At 29.0% G+C, this 20,423-nt stretch overlaps 1 protein-coding gene across 1 annotated transcript; it reads left to right on the top strand.

The window, feature by feature from the left end:
• Nucleotides 1-1,310: 1,310 nt before the first annotated feature.
• Nucleotides 1,311-7,419, top strand: LOC115703148 (PI-PLC X domain-containing protein At5g67130). The gene is made up of 9 exons (XM_030630648.2): nucleotides 1,311-1,871; nucleotides 1,951-2,025; nucleotides 2,106-2,228; nucleotides 2,311-2,448; nucleotides 5,130-5,228; nucleotides 5,632-5,935; nucleotides 6,036-6,259; nucleotides 6,716-6,802; nucleotides 6,925-7,419. The coding sequence occupies exons 1-9, from the start codon at nucleotides 1,866-1,868 to the stop codon at nucleotides 7,087-7,089; spliced, it is 1,221 nt and encodes a 406-aa protein (XP_030486508.2). The 5' UTR covers nucleotides 1,311-1,865; the 3' UTR covers nucleotides 7,090-7,419.
• The last annotated feature ends 13,004 nt before the right edge of the window (nucleotides 7,420-20,423 follow it).

Here is a 20,423-nt window from a genome sequence, read left to right as displayed (position 1 = left end):
AAAGTAGTAGTAAAGGATTATTAATTTTGTTATTGATGATTATTTCAGTGTCAAACTCCAATGTATTATAACCATGAACAAAAGATTTAGATATAAAGTACGATAATCTTATATATGAAGTAAATTTGTGGGTTATAGAACAAAAAATATAATATTGGGTTCTAATGAAAGAAATACATGATATTTTTATGGGGCTTTGAGTTGGTGGGATCTAAGCGTGGGCTTAACCCGTCTTAACTCAGCTCGATCCTGCTAAGGAGTACTACTTATTAGATTGATATACTAGAAAAATTGGTATTGATTTTTTAGTTGATCATAACCATAAGAGTTAGGGAGTTTAAACTTGAGTATATGTAATGGATATTTTGTTGAGCTTGTACGTATAATATGTATAATATATGTTGTGAAAGGACATTCCTACGTACACATTTTGTGGTTAACAAGAATAATAGATAAGTGTGTTAATGTAATGGAGCTTTTAATTAAATGGCAAATCACTCCAAATGGAAAGCTTATGCTTCAAGCAAAAACATCTAAGAAAGCTTTTAATAATTAGTTTGCTTTTCCGTATTGATATAATAAGACTTATTTTATCCATTTTTATTGAATCATTCATTAAAAAGGTCATCAATGTTTTTGTTTATCACTCATATGCTTGAAATTGAGTTCAAATAAATTGGTTAGAGAGAGTGAATTTAAATGTACAAATAATGCATAAATTTTAAAGGCATTAATTCTACGTAAATAATTTTATTGGAACATTTTAATTTTGATAAGTATAATTATATATATATAATAAAAAGAAATGTTAAGATACACCGATGTCACATATTTATAGTGGAACCTACATAGAAGCAAAATGACAATTGCTCTCTGAAAAAGATAGGAAGAAATTAATGTATATGGACTTTAGTTATGACATATATTTGTAATAAAATATGTTATTTATAGATATAATATTAGTTTTAGTATAATTGTGAAAGCTAGATTGCATATATATATACATATATGATAGATGTCAAGAGTTCAAATTCTACCAAGAACACTTTTATTTTTCTTTTTAAGTTTACTTTTACCAATGTTTTACAAAAAAAATTATGCCTCCTTATTTTAAATCTTAAATTTGCCACTGCATATATTATTACTAGTACAAATTTATATTGGATTCAATATATTTTAATTTATTAAATAACATAGAGAACCATTAACCGCTAATTACACACTACAACAATATAATATTGGACAATTTAAAGTGTTTAATAATAATATTTGATAAATAAAGTATGCCATATGTATTATTATATCATAGCTTTAAGCAAGACCATATAGCACAAATATAAGATAATAAAACATATATCAACAAAGGTCACCAATACCAACATTGATCTAAGAAGACGCCTCTACCTAATTGTGTTATTTAATTAGTACCCTAATATATTCCAGTCCAAAAGGGCTGTTAACTAACATTGAACAAACAAACAAGTACAAATTAGCTTAATTCTTCATTAATATAATCAACAAAGAAAGTCTTTAAATTATTATATTTAAAATAAAGAAGGAAACTTTCATCATAATTTCCTTCAAAGGAATAAACCCAACAAAGTTATTTAATAAAATGTGAAAACATGGCAAAAAAAGTCATTTAATAACACTTTCAAATTTGAATATGTAACAACCTTATTTGAAAAAATATATATCATATTATTATTAAAGAGCATTTTGTTTGGTTAAGTCTCTGATCCAAACGTCTCCTTTTTCTCATTTCCATTTCAAAAGAGAGAAACAGAGAAAAACAGCATATTCATCAGAGATTATTTCAGAGAAATATAATTCTCTCTTCAAAATTCAAACTCAACCCAGCAATAATGAAGGTTTGTTATGTACCTAAATGGATTCAAATATTATTTAATTTTCTTATTATTATTCTCAATTTTGATTTTGTTCTTTCAGAGAAATATTATTTTACTTTCCATTACAACAATATTGGCTACCACTTTTCTCATGGATTCATCTTCAGCTCTCAAGGTCACTATCTTCTTCTTCTTCTTTTTCATTTTTGCTTTAAAATAAACCCAAAATCTTATCTTATTTGCTCTGTTTCGCAGCAAGGACAAACTTGTGTTTCAGATAAGAACTGCGATTCTGGTTTGCACTGCGAAACATGCGTCGCAAATGGAAATTTACGCCCGCGATGTACTCGAATTAAACCCATTAACCCCATTTCTCAGGTACTCCACAAAATCATCATATTACTTTTTGTTTCTAATTTCACATTTTTTTGAATTTGTTTTTGGGTTTTGGTGGAAATAGGTGAAAGGATTGCCATTTAATCGGTATTCATGGCTAACAACCCACAATGCGTTTGCGAAGCTGGGACAGAAATCGCAGACGGGAACACCGATTGTGTCTTCCATGAATCAACAGGACTCCATTACTAGCCAGCTCAATGTAAGTTTTTTTTTTTTTTTTTCTTTTTAGTTAGTGAAATTTATGTTGTTTGTTTCTCGGGAAAGTTTTGCGGTAAAATTAAGGGGAAAATATGATCAATGACTGGACTTTACAATAACTAAAAAGCAGAGCCTAGGTTTAGGGTGTCAGATGGTGAATATTAGTGTTACTATAATTAATGCTCATCTGCCTTATTGTCCTTCACTTTGTTAAATGACCAAACTGCCCTTGCACTTATGCACCAAGTTTGTGTTTGTATAGTCTTTTTTCGGTAAAAAAATAATAATTTTCTTGATTTTAAAATTATCTTTGTGTGATTACAAATGAGAATGTTTGTTCTGTTTTAAAATTAAAAAAAAAATGGGAATGTTTGTAGGTTTGGAACTTTGGATTATGATATAGTGATTTGGATTAAAATATGGTTAACAATCTTGTAACCCCATATTACATTCTTTAAAATGGTTGTTATGGTACACTCTTCTGTATTTGAATCTCGAACAAAATTTAAGTTGATTTTTTTTTTATAATTGTGTATATTAAAATTATTAGGAGTACACGTAAATTTTTAATTATTTTATTGAGTAATTTATAGTAAAAAAAGACTAAAATATTTTGTTGTCCATTTGACTTTCTTTTGTTATGCATGTAACAAGCAACAATTTAAACGTCATTGTAAAAAATTATATTAGAGTTAGTCTCACATTGTTAATGTGAATAAATTGTCATATAGAAGATGAATAGACTACTCATCTCATTGTCAATTGGTTTTTAGATGGAACTAGGGGTGGGCATCATCCAATCCAATCCAATTGAACCGAACCGATCCAATCCAATCCAATTACAAAAAGTTGGATATCCAATTACAATTGGATTGGATTGGATGCTAAAAGTTGAATTCTAATTGGATTGGATCGGTTATTGGATGTTAATCTCAAAATCCAATTAAAAACCGATCCAATCCAATTACATTTATACATATTAAAAAATTATTTATATAATAAAAAATATTAAAAAATATAATAAATATTTATTATATTTTTATTAGATTTTTTTTGCATGTTAAATTTATAACACTTGATTGTTTAGTGTATTTTTTTCATGATGTTTTGTTCTATTTTATTACTTAGAAATGTTATTGTTTTAATTATTTAAAACTTTTAGCTACAATACACTTGTAAGAATAGTATATTTATGAAGTATTAAACTTAAATAAAAAGTGATATTTAATTTTTTACGTATTTTTCTTTATATTTTTAAGCTAATATTGAAATTTAGGTGTGTAATTGGATATCCAATTAAAAAACCGATCCAATCCAATTAGTAATTGGATTGGATTGGATTGGATTTTGAGGTCTAATTGGATTGGATCGGATGATGATTTTCCAAATCCAATTACTAATTGGATTGGATCGGATGAGGAAAAAAAGGTTGGATTGGATCGGATGCCCACCCCTAGATGGAACCTTGTTTATTTTATCCTAAATTCATTTGTACAACAGCTAAAATAAATTAAGATAAAAAGTTTTTCAAAAAAAAAGTTGAATTTGAAATTTAAATTAAGGATAGAAATTTAAATTTCTCTTTTATTATTCATTATTGGATCAAAATGTAATAATTTAATATTTTTAAAATTAATATTTATAGTTAAATTTATTTAGTGATCATTAATAAGTAATACTTATTGAAGAAGCTTGATAGTTCTGAAGTTTTATTTATTATTGGTTTTGGTGAGAGATGACATAATTAATGAGTAATATTTTGGTGGTCGTGGAAAGATATGGCTTCATTATTTGGCTGCTATGATTTTGGTCATGTTTTACTGTGAATTATTATAAGTTAAGTGGGAAAAATAAATATACTATGATGTTATTTTATACTTGGAATAATGATGTTCGGTTGTTTATGTTCATTTTCTAATATGTATTGTTTGTTATGTCAAAGATTTTAATATAGGTAATGACGTTCATTTGAACTCAATAAATAATGTTAGACATAATATTTTTTATTTTAATCTAATTAATTAGTGTAATTTTTGAATACACTAATTAATAGTTTTTTGACAAAGTATAAGCAAAATCTGTGCCAAACAGTATGTATTTCAGCCTATGATTCTCCCAATTTTCTACCATAATAAATTGCCACACATTAGGTGCTTTAATTTGACTTTCGATAATGTTAGATGCCCAATATCATATCGACGTGAAATATTATGAATAATTACGATTTTTTATATTATTTATTAAATTTTATTATGCCACTTCATATGATGTTCCTTATAATTTCTGAATTAGATCATGCTCTAAATTAGGACTAGTCTAGTTGGAATTATGTATTTATAAGTATACTTTAGTGTTTGGTTGACATGTGCAATCTTTAATTTTAAAAAAGAAACTTAGCACTTTATACTTCATAACTTTCCGGTCCCAAGTCTAACTTGAGTAGTTAAACTGCTCATATTAAAATTTAACCTAACTAGTGGGGCAAAAAATATCCCAAAACATATATAATATGCTAAAAATCTAATAAAATATATATAATAAAAGAAATACTAACAAATATAAGTAGTGTTTTATATCTTTTAAAATATAATAAAATTATTAGGATAATTAAGTATTAAATTTTATATAAGTAATTTTGATTTTGATGTGTACCTAATTTTAAATGGTATTTTTTTTATGCAGGATGGTGTAAGAGGACTAATGCTGGACATGTATGACTTTCGAAATGACATTTGGCTTTGTCACTCTTTCGGTGGCCAATGCTATAATTTCACCGCATTTGTAAGTTTAAAACCAAACATGCATTTACATAGTTTAATTATGTATAGATTTTAAAAAAAGATATATAATACGCTACGGGTCGAGTTAGGTCTGTACCTAAAATCTACACAGTTTATATGTACAAAACAAAAAATTACAACAACACGGTTATACGAAATTTTAAATATTTTTATAGTTTTTAAGGTTATATTTACATAAAATATGATCTTATTACTTTATGTAATTTTCTTATTATTTATTTATATATTTATAGAATACAGTTAAAATATAAAAAAAGATCTTTAAATTAAAAGGGTAAATTTTTTACCAAAAATAACAAATTACCTAATTTTCCCTATAAAATATATACAAAGCTTTGCATATCTTATGGTAAATAATTTATCTAAAAGTTTGGTATTGGCAGCAACCGGCCATTAATGTGCTGAAAGAAGTTGAAACATTTCTCCAATCAAACCCAACTGAGATTGTCACAATTATAATCGAAGACTATGTGACATCCCCAAAGGGACTTACCAAGGTGTTTGATGCGGCTGGCCTTAGAAAGTATTGGTTCCCTCTATCAAGAATGCCCAAAAATGGTAGAGATTGGCCAACTGTCGATGATATGATTCAGAAGAATCAGAGGTTAGTGGTCTTTACTTCTAAATCAAGTAAAGAAGCTTCTGAAGGCATTGCCTATGAGTGGAGATATGTTGTTGAAAACCAATGTAAGTTATCTTCTTCCACCAAAAAACATGTTTAATTAATATGTGTAATAAATTGAACCATGCTTAATTAATATGCATACATGGGGTTTGTAAAATGCAGATGGAAATGGAGGAATGAAAGCTGGCTCTTGCCCGAACCGGGCCGAATCGCCTCCTATGAATACAACTTCAAGATCATTGGTTCTAATGAACTATTTTAGAGATGTTCCAAGTTTGACTCAAGGTTGTAAGGACAATTCAGCTCCATTACTTGCCATGGTCAATACTTGTCATAATGCCTCTGGTAAAAGATGGCCAAACTTCATTGCAGTTGATTATTACAAGGTATGATGCATTTATAATCTAATTATAGTTAGTCCCAAATTAAATTGTCATGATAAATGATAAATGAGCCACTCCTTTAATAGCTAATTGTTTTTCAGATGAAATCCCATGTATCTCAGCCACTTTCATAAAAAAAAATTGACATAGTATTATAGTTGTTTGTAATTCGTTGTGAGTCTAAAGTGTTATTGATTCAAAAAGACGAGCCAAAACTAAAAACTTCCATTTCTCTCTTTTTACCTTCATTTAGGACTTTTCGGCCAATGTATGTCAGTTTTCATGTGTACACTTACAAATTTACCGATTTAACCTTGTGGGATTTTTTCAAATAACTTATCATATATAAAATGAATGAGCTACTCCTCTCATTATTAATTGGTTTTAAGATGTAACTTAGCTAGCTAGTTAGGTCTAATTAAATATCTTATATATTTTTTTTGTTTTGAAATCTCTCAGAGGAGTGATGGTGGTGGGGCCTCAGAAGCAACAGATGTTGCAAATGGCCACTTAATTTGTGGATGTGGGAACGTTCTCAACTGCAGAGTGAGTAAATTCACTTTGGTTACATGAGCCAAAACAATATAAAAAAAGTCCTTGTTTATTAATTATGTGATTGACTAAATAATTAGTACTAAAATTGATTGTTATGTGACATATATTTACAGCCAAATATGACTTATGGAGTATGTGACATACCAGAGGCTGAAGTTGCCCCAGCACCCAAAATCAGCAGGGCACAACAATCTGGCGTTGGGGATTTAAATAGTAAAGTTGTTCAGTGGCAATGGTTGTTTCAGACAGTTCTCATCATGACCAGTCTTATTTTGTAGTTCTCATTTGTTGTGATATAATTTTTTTTATTTAATCTTGTTTTTTATAATATTCATTGGCAAAAAGTCAGAATAAAAAACAGAAGACCAAAATATATACATTAGCTTTGCATGCAATTGCCATATATTAGCTTTGGAGGTTATTCAGTCATTGGCATGGGTTTTTAGAGTTTTGAGAAAGAGTGTGTTTTATTAATTTATTACCACATGTTGGATCTGGATTGTAAAACATAAAAAATAATATGTAAATTCAAGAAAAATAATTGTTACTTTTCTAAAATGTATTTATGAAATTGTTACTTTTCTCATTAGTGAGAAAAATGTTTATGCTAATGAAATTTAGTTCACATGTTTTTTAAGTTTTTTAAGGTTTAGAGAAATAATATGTGCACCTAATAGAACAATCATAAGTGCATTTAAAATAGAAGAATATTGATAGGCACCACTAAATGTCCAATATTAACTATGAGGCAAAACTTTATAAGTATAGGATATAGTTATTAAATTAAAAAATAGAATTTAATATTAAATTAAACCAATAATAATAAATGTATAACATTTTAGGTGATTTTAGACACACCTGTTGCACTTTCAAATAATGTTAAGAGTCTCATTTTAAAAAAATTATCATTTCAACCAACCCAATACATTAAGTTTTGATTCTATATTTTTAGAAATTTTATTTTACACTTAATGTATGTTATGCAAAAATTTTGCAATTAAAAGTATAATATTTTTGAGTAAATACTATTTTGAAGCTTATATTTGCAAAAATTATTGATCAGACTCTTCTTATTTAAATAACAATTCAAATATAATATATTTTTTTAAAATTATACAAAATAATACCTTGACCTAATTGTTCATCAAAATAAAACTTAATAATAACCTAACATGGAAATCTTATTGTCATCCAAAGTGAAGAAACTACTCAGAAAATTGTACCACAACGATTGTCTCGTGAGAACAACATCCATGGTGGGAGGAATGAGCATCCTCCGTCAAAATAATTTCAACGAGCGACCACCCAGGGTCATGAGAATAGAAGGAAGAATGCACCTCTTCCTATGCAACATCAGACCCGAAGGGACATGTAAGAACCTGCTACCCCTGAAACAACATTCCACCACCTCCATGACAGAACTCCCGCGAGGAATCGAGCACAACACACAGTAACACAGTTCCACCTTCTCAACCATTCCCCACTCCTAGGGATCTTGGCATAGGGGAAGGAGGAATGGATCTTGGATGAAATCCTCCATCTCCAATCAAGTTTCCTCCATCACCAATAAGGTACTTCGAGCCTCCTCGTGCTAACACTCCACCACCACAACAACTAGTCTAGATACAGAGGTCTTAACTTAAAGAGAACCTCCAGGAAACCCCCCAAATCGAGACTTACCTCAACCTCCTCGAGACAGGCGAGAGGACTCACGAGATAACTATGCTCGCCCTGGGCCTCAACCTAAGGGCATGGACTGGAAAGAGGACGCACTGTCACCCGTGATAACTATGTTTACCCAGGATCAACACCAAGAGAGACTAGACCACAACATGCACCACCTACTCCACCACAAGATGATAGTTACGTATCAAGGCCTCAAACTACTGCCACGCAATCATTCGCTCGATAGGAGCATGCGCCTTGAGGTTCGCAATAGTAGAGGACAATTAGCTTCATGGAGGATAGTTTCCATTCTGACTCGAGGATTCGATTAGTAAGTGTTCATGATAATGCTCCACCTCATAACTACAAGGAGCACCCTTAACATCTCCCCTCATGACACAAGGAACCCAAACCTCTGGGACCATCTGAACCAAAGAACACAGCCTGACTTAAGAGACCACATGAACAAGGGGCATGCATAAAGGGAGTCCCCTTATCAAGTGCCAAATGATGTTCCTCTACAGCAAAGGGCATATGCCCCTTAGTTTAACACAACGACTTCTCCACTAGTTGATCCTAACATCAATGCTCCCATGATGAACGATCCACGCATCACGACACTAGAACAACAAATCCAACATTGAATGCCAATAAAAAAGTTGGGGGATACAAGTCAGACGAGGAGCTTGAGCCTTTTGATACGTACATCTTGAAATTACCATACCTCAAGGGTTCAAAATTCCAACTATGAAGAATATTGTGTAATTGGTGATGGATGGTGGTTACAAAATAAGTTCTACTTCAGATGATGAGCCCATGCGAAAACTTTCACTTTTATTGGCGCTCGGTGGGAGCGAGAAATTTGGGATATGTTTAGTGTTTCTTCCATCAATCATCTGAATTTACGTCGTATATCAATAGATTATGATTTCGAGGGTCATCCATTATGAAAAGACCTTCTTCTAAGAAGCACTGCTTAATCAAGTAAACTAAAGTTATTGTTAAAAAAAGAAAAAAGAAAAACTGATTGAGTATAGAACAAATCCAAACAAAGATTTGTGGAGATTTAACTTTGCAGTATTTGAATTTTTTTTCTCATTTATAAGATTATGATTCTATAATAGGACATGCCTTCAAGAAAAAAAAAATCCTAATTATATTCTGTAAGGATATCATTTAGAAAAAAAACACTTGTCTCTATAACAGTGTATGGGTTCAAGTTTACAACTATATAAATATATTTAAATTTTATACACCTAAATATCTATCTATCATCAATCTATTCTTCAAGAAGCAATTAATTAAGAGATGGTTTCATCTAAGGCTGTTGTTGTTGTTGTTGTGATGGGTTTTCTGACCTGCATTGCTTTGAATTCAGCTTCAGGTTATTATTATGAACATAATTTTTAGAAAATTATATCATAAATTTATTTATTTTATGACTATTTAATTAACTAATATGAAGAATTTAAAAGTGAATTGTATGGTGATGATGACAGGAGATGGAAGAAAAATACCATTGCCGTATGATTGTTTGGATGATTGTTCACAATTCAATGACTGCAATGGGGCTTGTGTTTTGAAGGGCTATCCTCATGGGGGACAATGCATCAAAATAATTGGTTCTCACAGTTCTTGTTGTTGTAACAAATTTTGAAATTTCAATTTCATTTCTTTATATATATAAATAAAATTGCTATATTTCTTAGAATTTTTACATCATGAAATTTCTAATTTTTTTTTTCTTTTTTAATATTGGGTAGAATTTTTTTTCAAAAAATAGTGTGTAAATTTTATACTGTGTACAGTGTTAAGTTTTCACTCTTGTTCCACGGTTATTTTTTAGTTATTCTTCTATTATTTTTAATTGTTCTGTTTTTTGGTTTTACGGTTGTTTTAGATTTTTTTATAAAAATACAGTATTTTTATAAAAAAATTCGTGTCGCAGTAAAATTGTAAATTTTTATCCAAAATCTAATATTTTTGTGAAAATCCCATATTTTTTTATATATTGTCATGCGCCAAAAAAATTAATTGGGCTTGTTAGAAAAAGATTATATTTTTATATATAGTAGTAAAAATATAAAATATAGTATTTTATAAAATGGTATTTTTGAAAATAAATTTGGACTTTTTTATTAGAAAAAATAATGTTTCGGCCAGGGTGGGGGCCTCAGGATAGGGCCCAGCCCGTCCCACCCTTGGGCCGCCGGTTCAAATATATTAGTTTTTTTTTTTTTTTTTCAATCAAATTTAACTTGTAGATGTAGTGTTACTTACGTGCATTTTCCACATTCTTTTTAACAAGGCTGAAAGGAAGCAAATCATTTAAAAAGAGATACATGACCAACTTATCATGATATTAGTTGGTTTCTTACGTATGTAATTTTTTTTTTTTTGAATAACTTACGTATGTATTTTAAATAAGTTGTTATCTTAAAAAGAAAAGAAAAAATTGATTAAAATAGTCTTCTTACACACATATATATATATAAAAATATATATAAAGATATATTTATATATTAATGAACCCGAATACAATTAAAGAGAATGCAACAGAACGTTTAAATTTGAATATGCTTGGCTTAAAGAGGAAGAGTGTGATAAGATTATTCACGACACCTAGAATAATTTAGCGGGTTAGCCAATTCATGTGAAAATTTCGACTTGTGGCCATCGACTTTTACATTGGGACAGAAATATTACTTAAAATTTTAAAGCTAGAATTGCTTCTATACTGGGTGTTATTAAGAGGCTTGAAGGTCGTCGAAATAATCTTTCTTTGTCAGCAGTTTGAGGAGGCCAAGAAAGAGCTATCTTTCATTCTTGATCAAAATTAAGGAAACTTTTTGGCGTGAGAGATCAAATCAACTTTGGCTTAAGGATAGGGTTAGAAACAAGAGATCCTTCCACTCCAGGGCTACTTCTAGGCGAAAGAACAATACCATTCACTAGTTGAAGAACTCGAGTAGTTGTATTTCGGTGGATTGGAAATATGGTTTAGGTGAGATGATGGTGGACTACTTTACTAATATTTTTTAGCTTCTTCAATTCACTGGCACGAGGTTATTGATTGTGTACCCATGTCTATTACTGGTGTCCATAATGTGGCTCTCTTGCGGCCTATTTTAGGAGAAGAAGTAAAGATGCTTTGTTCGAGATGTATCTTGATAAGTCCTCTGGGCCTGATGGTATGAAACCGGCTTTTTACCAAAATTTCTGGTCAGTTGTTGGTAATGATGTTGTTTCTTTGGTTCAAAATTATTTTGCATTTTCTATTTTGCCATGGGGTTAAATGATATTAATATGGTTCTTATTCCGAAGAAGAAGCATCTTATTGGTATGTATAGGTGACCTTCGACCAATTTGCTTATGTAATGTTCTTTGTAAAGTCATTACTAAAGTGTTGGCTAATAGCCTAAAAGATTTTCTTTTAGAAGTCATCTCGAATTCTCAAAGTGCTTTTTTTCTTGGGAGGTTGATTTTTGATATTTTAATCTCCTTTGAGGTTCTCGATTTCGTAAAAAAGAAAAAGCAAGGTCGTTACGGGTATATGGCCTTAAAACTTGACAAAAGTAAAGCCTATGATCGTATTGAATTTGAAATTTTTAAGGCGATCCTCTTAAAAATAGGTTTCCACCCGTACTTGGTGAGATTGATTATGGTCGGGAGTGTTACATAAGTCAGATATTGGATTATGCATGGAGGACAAATGCTAGGGCCGATTATTCCTACTTGTGGGATTAGACAAGGTGATCCTCTATCACCTTATTTATTCATTTTGTGTGCTGAAGGATTTTTTGCCTTAAATGAGAAGTTCGAAATGAATAAGTGGCTGCATGGGTGTAAGGTTACCAGGAGGGCACCGGTAGTTTCCCACAAGTTGTTTGTTGATGAAAATTATTTGTATTATCGTGCAAATGAAAAAGAAACAATTAAGATTATGAAGCTTTTGGCGACTTTTGAACAAGCATCTTGTCAACATGTGAATATTGCTGAATCCTTCATCTTTTTTAGCATTAATACTTCTAAGTTCAATTGTGCTAGAGTGCAAGCGATTCTCATAATGCAAGTGGCTGCTGATGATCAGAGTTTATACTTGGGTCTTCCTAATACTATGAGGCAGGACAAGAATGCTACTTTAGGCTTCCTTAAAGATAAGATGCGAACACGTGTAGAAAGTTAGGATAGTAAGTGGCTTTTGAGATCAAAAAGGGAAGTCTTATTGAAATCTATTGCCCAAGCTCTTCCCAGCTATGCTATGAACGTTTTCTTGCTTCCATTAAAGTTGTGTTCGGAGATGGAGCAAATTACGTATAAGTATTGGTGGCGCTCTAAAGTTAATGGTCCGAGAATTTTTATTGAATGTCATGGGATAAGTTGGTGGTGCATACAGATAATGGGGGAATAGGGTTTCATAGTTTTCACAATTTTAACCTTGCTATGCTTAGAAAATAAGGGTGGCGTCTCCTAACTCAAAAAGACTCGCTTGCTAGTCACATCTTTTAGGCACGATATTATCCTCATGGCACTTTGTTAATGGCTAAGTTGGGGTCTTACCCAAGTTATGTTTGGCGAAGTATCCTGGCGGCTTAGAAGCTATTAAGAGTAGGATGTAGGTGGTGTGTTGTTGATGGCTCTTCCATTGATGTTTTGGGAGAGTCGTGGCTTTCTAGTGAGGAGTGTCCATTGGTCCCATCTGAATTTAGAGGGAGTGAAGGTTCAACAAATTATGGTGGCAGGGGCAAGAGAGTGGGATGACAAAATTCTTAATGATTTATTCAATACAACTGGTTGTCATCTTATTAAGAATATTATTTTGAATGATAATCAAGGTCTGAATCATTGGTATTAGTTTCAGGAAACTTTCAAGATTTATAGTGTTTAGAGTGCTTATAAGTATCTTCATCAGTTGTTGCATGGTAGATGGTCAAAAGATAGTAACTCTAGCTTTTGGAGAGCCTTATGGAATTTTAAAATCCCGCCTAAAGTCAAGAATTTACTTTGGAGAGCTTGTTCTAGATGTCTACCAACCTTGTCTCAGTTAAAGGATACGCATGTGGATGTTTTTGTTACTTTTTTGGTGTGTAATTATAGGGTCGAATTAATTCTTCAAATTTTGGTTTATTACCTATTAGTAAAGGCATGTTGGCAGAGGGTTAATGAGGCGTTATGGCTTCTCTTGGCATTTGATTTCTCAAGTTGGTTTCATTTTGGGGAGTTTTTCTAAGTCGAAAGTGTGTCATGTTGCCATGATTTGTTAATCTCTTTGGCGGGCTCGTAATGGGTTGGTGTGGCATAGTGAAAATTACTATTTAGATCTTCTATATATTTTGTCAAATAACAAAAATGATCATGAATTTTTTAAAATATATAGTAAAAATAATAAGACCCTAAGCTCAATTTTCAACAATTTAATATAATCAACTTGAAGACAGTTTCTAACATGAACAAATAAATAAAACGTAATTAATTTTGTTATAACACTTCTATATTAGGTTATTATTAAGTTTTATTTTGATAAAAAAAATCAGCTCAAGTTAATATTTTTTACTATTTCATAAAATACAAGGGTCAAGTTTATCATTTTAGTAATTTTTTTAAAATATATGGTCCAAGTATTTACCCTCACTAGAGTATTCACTATATATAATTTTAGTTATTTTAATCATAACTATTACCATTTTACATAAATGACTCCTTCATTAAGTACACTTTGGTTTTTTACTAATACAATTTAATGAATGGTCTGAAAAAACCCACAAAGTGAACAAAGTAGTATGTAAAAAGAAAAAGGCAATATCTACCGATATCAATGGAAAGTTGGAAACCTTTCATAGATTATACTTATAACTTTGTAGCAAAGCCTAATAATGTAGTTGATCCACATTGTGAAAATACCTCCCTTAAGTCAATAAGTATATCAAATCAAACTTTTCATTTTTTGTTTTTCTTATGAAAATAATAATAAATTGATTCCTCATATTAAAATAAATAAAAAATATGTATATAGAAATTAGACACGTCGTATGGACTAAGGACTTTGGTGTTTTGAAGATCGAGTCCTAAATTAATTTGTCCTTCTTTTATTTTTTATTTTTTTTTAATTTTAAAAATATAATTAAAGAGAAGTGTTAATTACAAACTCTTAGTTAATTTTCACGGTTAAAATTACATGTCAAAATAATTTTTTTTATTTTTTTTTTAGAGTGGTATTTGTCATAGTTATAGTATAAATTTTTGCTAAAAGTTCGAATAGTTTACAATGCCGAAAAATAAAGTTTCTAATATTCCAATTAATTAGCACGCCTGTTCAAAAAACTTCAAACGTAATTTCAGGACTGTAAACTATTCAAATTTTTTAAAGATTTACAAAGATAATGTTATAAGCATAATGAAATCAATCATGAAAAAAATTTCGGATGCATATTTTCAAATATAAAAATTGACTAAGAAGTTTAATAAGAGGTTGAAGGTATTCCATCTCTTAATTTCTTTTTATAACAAAGTATCACAACACAATCGAAGTGGACACGTGGTGGGAGAATGGACCACCAACGTGGAAAGTTGGTTCAATTATTTGATTCATGGGACCGCAAAATAAAATAAAATTCTTAGGCCAAATCAAAACACCCAACTAGTCTTAATTACACTCTAATTAATTAATGGGCTATGATATTCACCAAATATTTGCCAATGGAAAAGTTGGAATATAATAATGCTTGTGAAAGACTATTTTAATTTTTAGAGATATGAACAATTAAAGTTACTTTATGTGCTCATTTGGGTTGAGTTTAAAAATTTGAGAACTTATGCTTTTAAATATTCTTTATTTATATAAGGAAACATATGCTCAAGTTTTAATTTTCATTTTACAAATTAAAAATAAAGAATTGTGTCTACTACTCCTATAAGCTAAAATAACAAATAATTCTTCGAAACATGAGCAAGTGGTAAAAAAAACTATTTAACCGGCAAACAATGACAAACATGTTATGCCACCTATATGAAATAGTAAGTAGAAAAATAAATTAAGGGGACATAGTAATAATTATTTACGTAGGAGTACAATCCAAAATTCACATGACAACAAAACAAACTAAACGAAAAAAAAATAAATAGTCCAAAAAAGGGTGGAGAATACAAAATAATATTAATAGAACAAAATTTCACATCTCTACAATACAGGAAGTATAATCAAATAATAAAAACTAAATCGGTCGAACCATTCGCTGTATTCTAATGAGAAATATTAAAGGAAAATAGTAATGCCCAATACCATTTGTAATTATATTCAATATCGAGTTCGATAAATTTTAATTTAATAATTAATATGAAAAATAATTAATTATTTGTAAAACGCTACATAACTCTTAATAGTTAGGCGTCATTAGTATCTAATATTAGAAATATTAAATTTTGAAAGGATATCACTTGAATATATCGATCATTACGTTGTTTTTGAAAAATAAATTATATGAAAAATGGTGGTAAGAAGATTTGAGTATTGAAAGATCAAAGAGAGGTTAATTCAAGGAAACCTTGTGTATTTTAGTTCAAGTTTCATTCACAACTATAGTTTTCCAATATAATGTTTTTTTTTTAAACTTGTTACAGGGCCGACCCTTCATAGGTGGACTAAGTTTGTGTTTAGAACCCACTCATTTTAGGGCCCATATAAAAAATACTTTTTGAAAAATATACATATTTTTTAATACTTTTTAAAAATACCATTTATCTTTACAGTAAAAATTCAAAAAAATTCTTTTATTTATGACCTATTTCAACTTAGAGTCAGCGCTGACTTGACATATATCTTTTAAATTTTAAGATATATATATATATATTTACTTTTCTTATTTTTTTTTTTCAGGTCTTTCAGTTCAATGAAGATAGTGAAAATATAATGGAGACGTTTATAATATACTTTATTCTAATTATTCCTAAGAAAATAATTCAAAAAAGAAAAGAAAAATTAGGGGGGTGGGAAATTATCTAAGTAGAAATGAAAATTGTTTTTTGAGGTTGGAAACAATTCTTAAAAGAAGAGCTAAAACAAATACAAGAATAATATATAATAATATTAAATAGGTAGCATAGTTTAATTAACCAATAGAAAACGGGTAAGCTCTATTGTGCATGGCCCAAGAAAAATGGCAAACAAAATAGATTAGTGTCTGTCTCACTAACTTAAACTTTCAAACAACTTTTTATTAAAATATAATTGAATTTTTTAATTCCAACTCCAAAAGCTATGATATGATTTAGTTGATTCCCTTTATTAATTTGATTAAGCAAATTGTTGCTTCCATAACATGAACAAGATATGTTGGAGCCCCATGTCAGACTAGTACTACTCAACATTAATATACAAATATATATTAATTTCTATTCTATCAAAGTAATTTTCAAGATTCTTTTGATTAATTAATTAACTTAATTTTATACTCTAGCGTACGTAGTCCTTATCTAATTAACTTTCCATTTTTGTCCCATTAATTTCCTTTTTTCAATTTCTAATCTTTAACATGTATACACATTATTATATACATTTGATAATTTTGATGTATAAAACCATAAGAGGATAAGGTTTTTTGTTAATTGAGATCCGTACTAATTAAACCATGGATTTACATTTGGGAAGACCATCACACAGTTTTGTAGATTATGTTCCCTTTTGTTTCCAAGTTACCATTATTATTATTATTATTATTATTATTATTATTATTATTACTATTATTTAAAGGCTGAAAGTGGTACGATGTATTATTATTCATATATTTGTGGTACAAAAACAAATTAATATACATATATATATAATGCCCAAAGGCTAGATGCTATGTAGGGTTGTTCTATAATTAGCCTATTAGGTTCCCTTCTTTATTATTTTTAGCATATATAGCTATGTATGATTCTTTTCCCAAAGAACAAATTCTATTATTCTTTGTATTAGAGGTTTTAGTGTGACAAATAAGTCAACTAATTACAAGTTGTGGTGTATATTGAAACCTTTTGGCTCTTATTATTACTTGTAACACCACTTAAGACTTTTTTTCATTTTCAAAATAATAATAATAATATGAGAATAGAGGGATGACCTAACCTTATTTATTTATTTAAATCAATTATCTCATGTGTGTTTTTAATTTTGTAGCAGTGAATTATTTCAAAATTATCTTATTATAATAACAAAAGCTATAAAAATATATAGCTATAGTTGACTAGATATCCTAGAAAATATGAAGTATGAAAAATATATATAAATAGATATATTTTACTAAGCAGTTTATGAAAGTTTGCATGAAAATTAATTAATATTATAATTTTGCTTGGGTCATATAATTGTTTATGAGACTATCGTTTTCATTACCAAACCAATTCTGACAATAATCTTGTAAATTTTGTTTGTCGTATATATATGACGCATTATAATTTATTTTGAAGAAAAGACAAGCCTATAAATAAAAAATGTTTTACCAACAAATTTTTAGACCACTCACAACAATTTTTTTTACCTATTTTATCTTTTAAAATAACTCATCAAAGCTTTACTCATTTATTTTTTCTTACATTTTTATATTATATTATATTTCAATTTTTCTATATCATTTAAAAATAATTTATTTTAATATATTTTATTCATTCCAAAAAAAATTATTAAAACTAATAATATCACACATATATTAGTGTTAACTTCAAATTTCTTATTTTTACACACCACATGTTATTTATATATACATATATATTATATTAGATTTATATAGAAGGAGAGAGTGAGTGTGTATTTTGTTAATGTATAAAGTCCAATTAAAGTTTATATTCCAAAGATAAACATAAAGGAAGTGCAATTCATGCAAATTATTCCCACATAAGCTAGAATATAAGGAAGAATTCTAAATTTTTAAAAATTTGGAAATATTATAAAAACAAATGTTATGTATAAAATATGTATACAAAATTATAAATTAAACAAAAATTGAAATTTTGAAAATTATTTTACTTCTTTTTGTTTATTTATTAGAAAGAAAAAGATCACCATTTGTTTTTAATTATTTGAGTAAAATATTGACATTAATTAAGAGAAAGGAAATTTGAACATAGGACATCTTTTTTCTTGTAAGAAGTTAAATTATTGTATATCATAGTTTGTTATTAAATATTCAAATCACTAAGAGTTTAATTTCAAAAAAAAAAATAATATTCAAATCACTATGTCAAAAAAATTATTAATATTATTCAGTATAATTTAATTTTAAAAGTGAGTCAAAGTCTATATTCTTATAAATATTATTTATTGTATCAAAAGCTCAATAATGATGATGGCTTTCGCCAATAATATAAATTATTTGTTTAAATTATGTTCATTTAATAGAATTTGTACACATACGTATTTATTTAAAATCTTGGTTAAATGAGTGAGCAAAATTGTTTAAACTTAAATATCGTACTTTTATCTTTCTTTTATTTTTCTTTCAAAAATGGAATTTAAATTACGTACTTAAAGTTAAAACTCTCATAATAAGATACAATATGCAAAACAATTTAGAGAATATCGATATCTTTTTGCCATATCATAGTTATAGTTGTTTTTAGGGACATTCTGTCGAAATCTCCACATGGACAAATATGGTCAAATCCAATCGGTCAAATAAGATACACTAGTTTTTCTTTTAAATTTTTTGTCTGATTTTTAATTTTTTAAATATTTTATTCATTCTTTTTTTTTTTTAATCAAAATATGATTTTATTTAATAACTTTCAGTAGAAACAATAGAATTTAAAGCAATAGGAGCATCATGCTCACTGAAAGTACAATCGGGCAAAGAACAAGAACCTCTCGCAACACAATGAGTGGCTTTATTCGCAGATCGTTTAACAAAACATAAAGATACATTATTTAGTGTTGACAATAAATCCCGACAAGCATTCCAAATTGAGATGGCATATTAACTGAATAGCTTGCACAACAACTAAAGCATCAGTTTCCACCACAACATTAGACCATTGCTTTCTTTTAATCCAACTCGACGCTTCCTTGACACCAACTACCTCCGCTACTCCTGGTTGTACAGCTCCAAAACGACTCCCAGATATAGCTTCAATAAGGCGACAAGTATGATCTCGGGCCACCATACCAAATCCAAACTTGTTTTTTTCTTGAAAAATAGCACCGTCAACATTAATCTTGACCGTATTAGGTAGTTAATTAAAATTTGGTCACATGTATACTTATGTATACAGTGGCAGATCTTTTTAGCACTTAACAGCTAAAAACTAATAGATAAAGTGCTGACCAACACGATTGTGAAGATTATGAAATTTAACATAATTTTTTCAGTATAGGAGTTAGACCCGACCGTACCAAACTTCAAAATCCAGAGAGTTTAGCTAAAAATTACCTAAAATTAAAATAGAGTAATTTGCGGCATAAATACTTAAGTTTAATTCTTAGTTTAAATAAATAATTAAGTTTAATTTTAGCGGTAATAATATCTAAGTTATATTTCTAGAACTATGTCGGTACTTAAATGTTACGTGTCATTTTCTTATTGGTATATTTGAACTATTTTTTTTTAAATAATAAAAATTTAATGATTTGGACTAATCATGGATTTATTTAACCAGCTATTTACAGAAGTTCCAAAATTATAACTTAATTATTATTACTGTTAAAAATTAAACTTATCTATTATTTATAACTTGAAATTAAACTTAAGTATTTATACTTTAAATTATTCAATTAAAATATAAAAAAATTTAGCCGCCGCACCAAAAAAAAACAAATACAGTAGGCAGCAGCTGGAAACACGTGAGAGATGTAAATGTATGAAAAGAACACGTGCATAGGAAAAGCAGTAAATATATATAAATAATGTCAAAGGGAAATTGGAATTGTGGGATGCTTGGTTGACTGGGGACAATAGGGTCGCAGCCAGGCGTGGTTCGT

This window comes from Cannabis sativa, chromosome X (assembly GCF_029168945.1).
Source record: "Cannabis sativa cultivar Pink pepper isolate KNU-18-1 chromosome X, ASM2916894v1, whole genome shotgun sequence".
Lineage (NCBI taxonomy): Eukaryota > Viridiplantae > Streptophyta > Magnoliopsida > Rosales > Cannabaceae > Cannabis > Cannabis sativa.
Note: the sequence above shows the minus strand (reverse complement) of the source record. Positions and strands in the feature narration are given on the sequence as shown.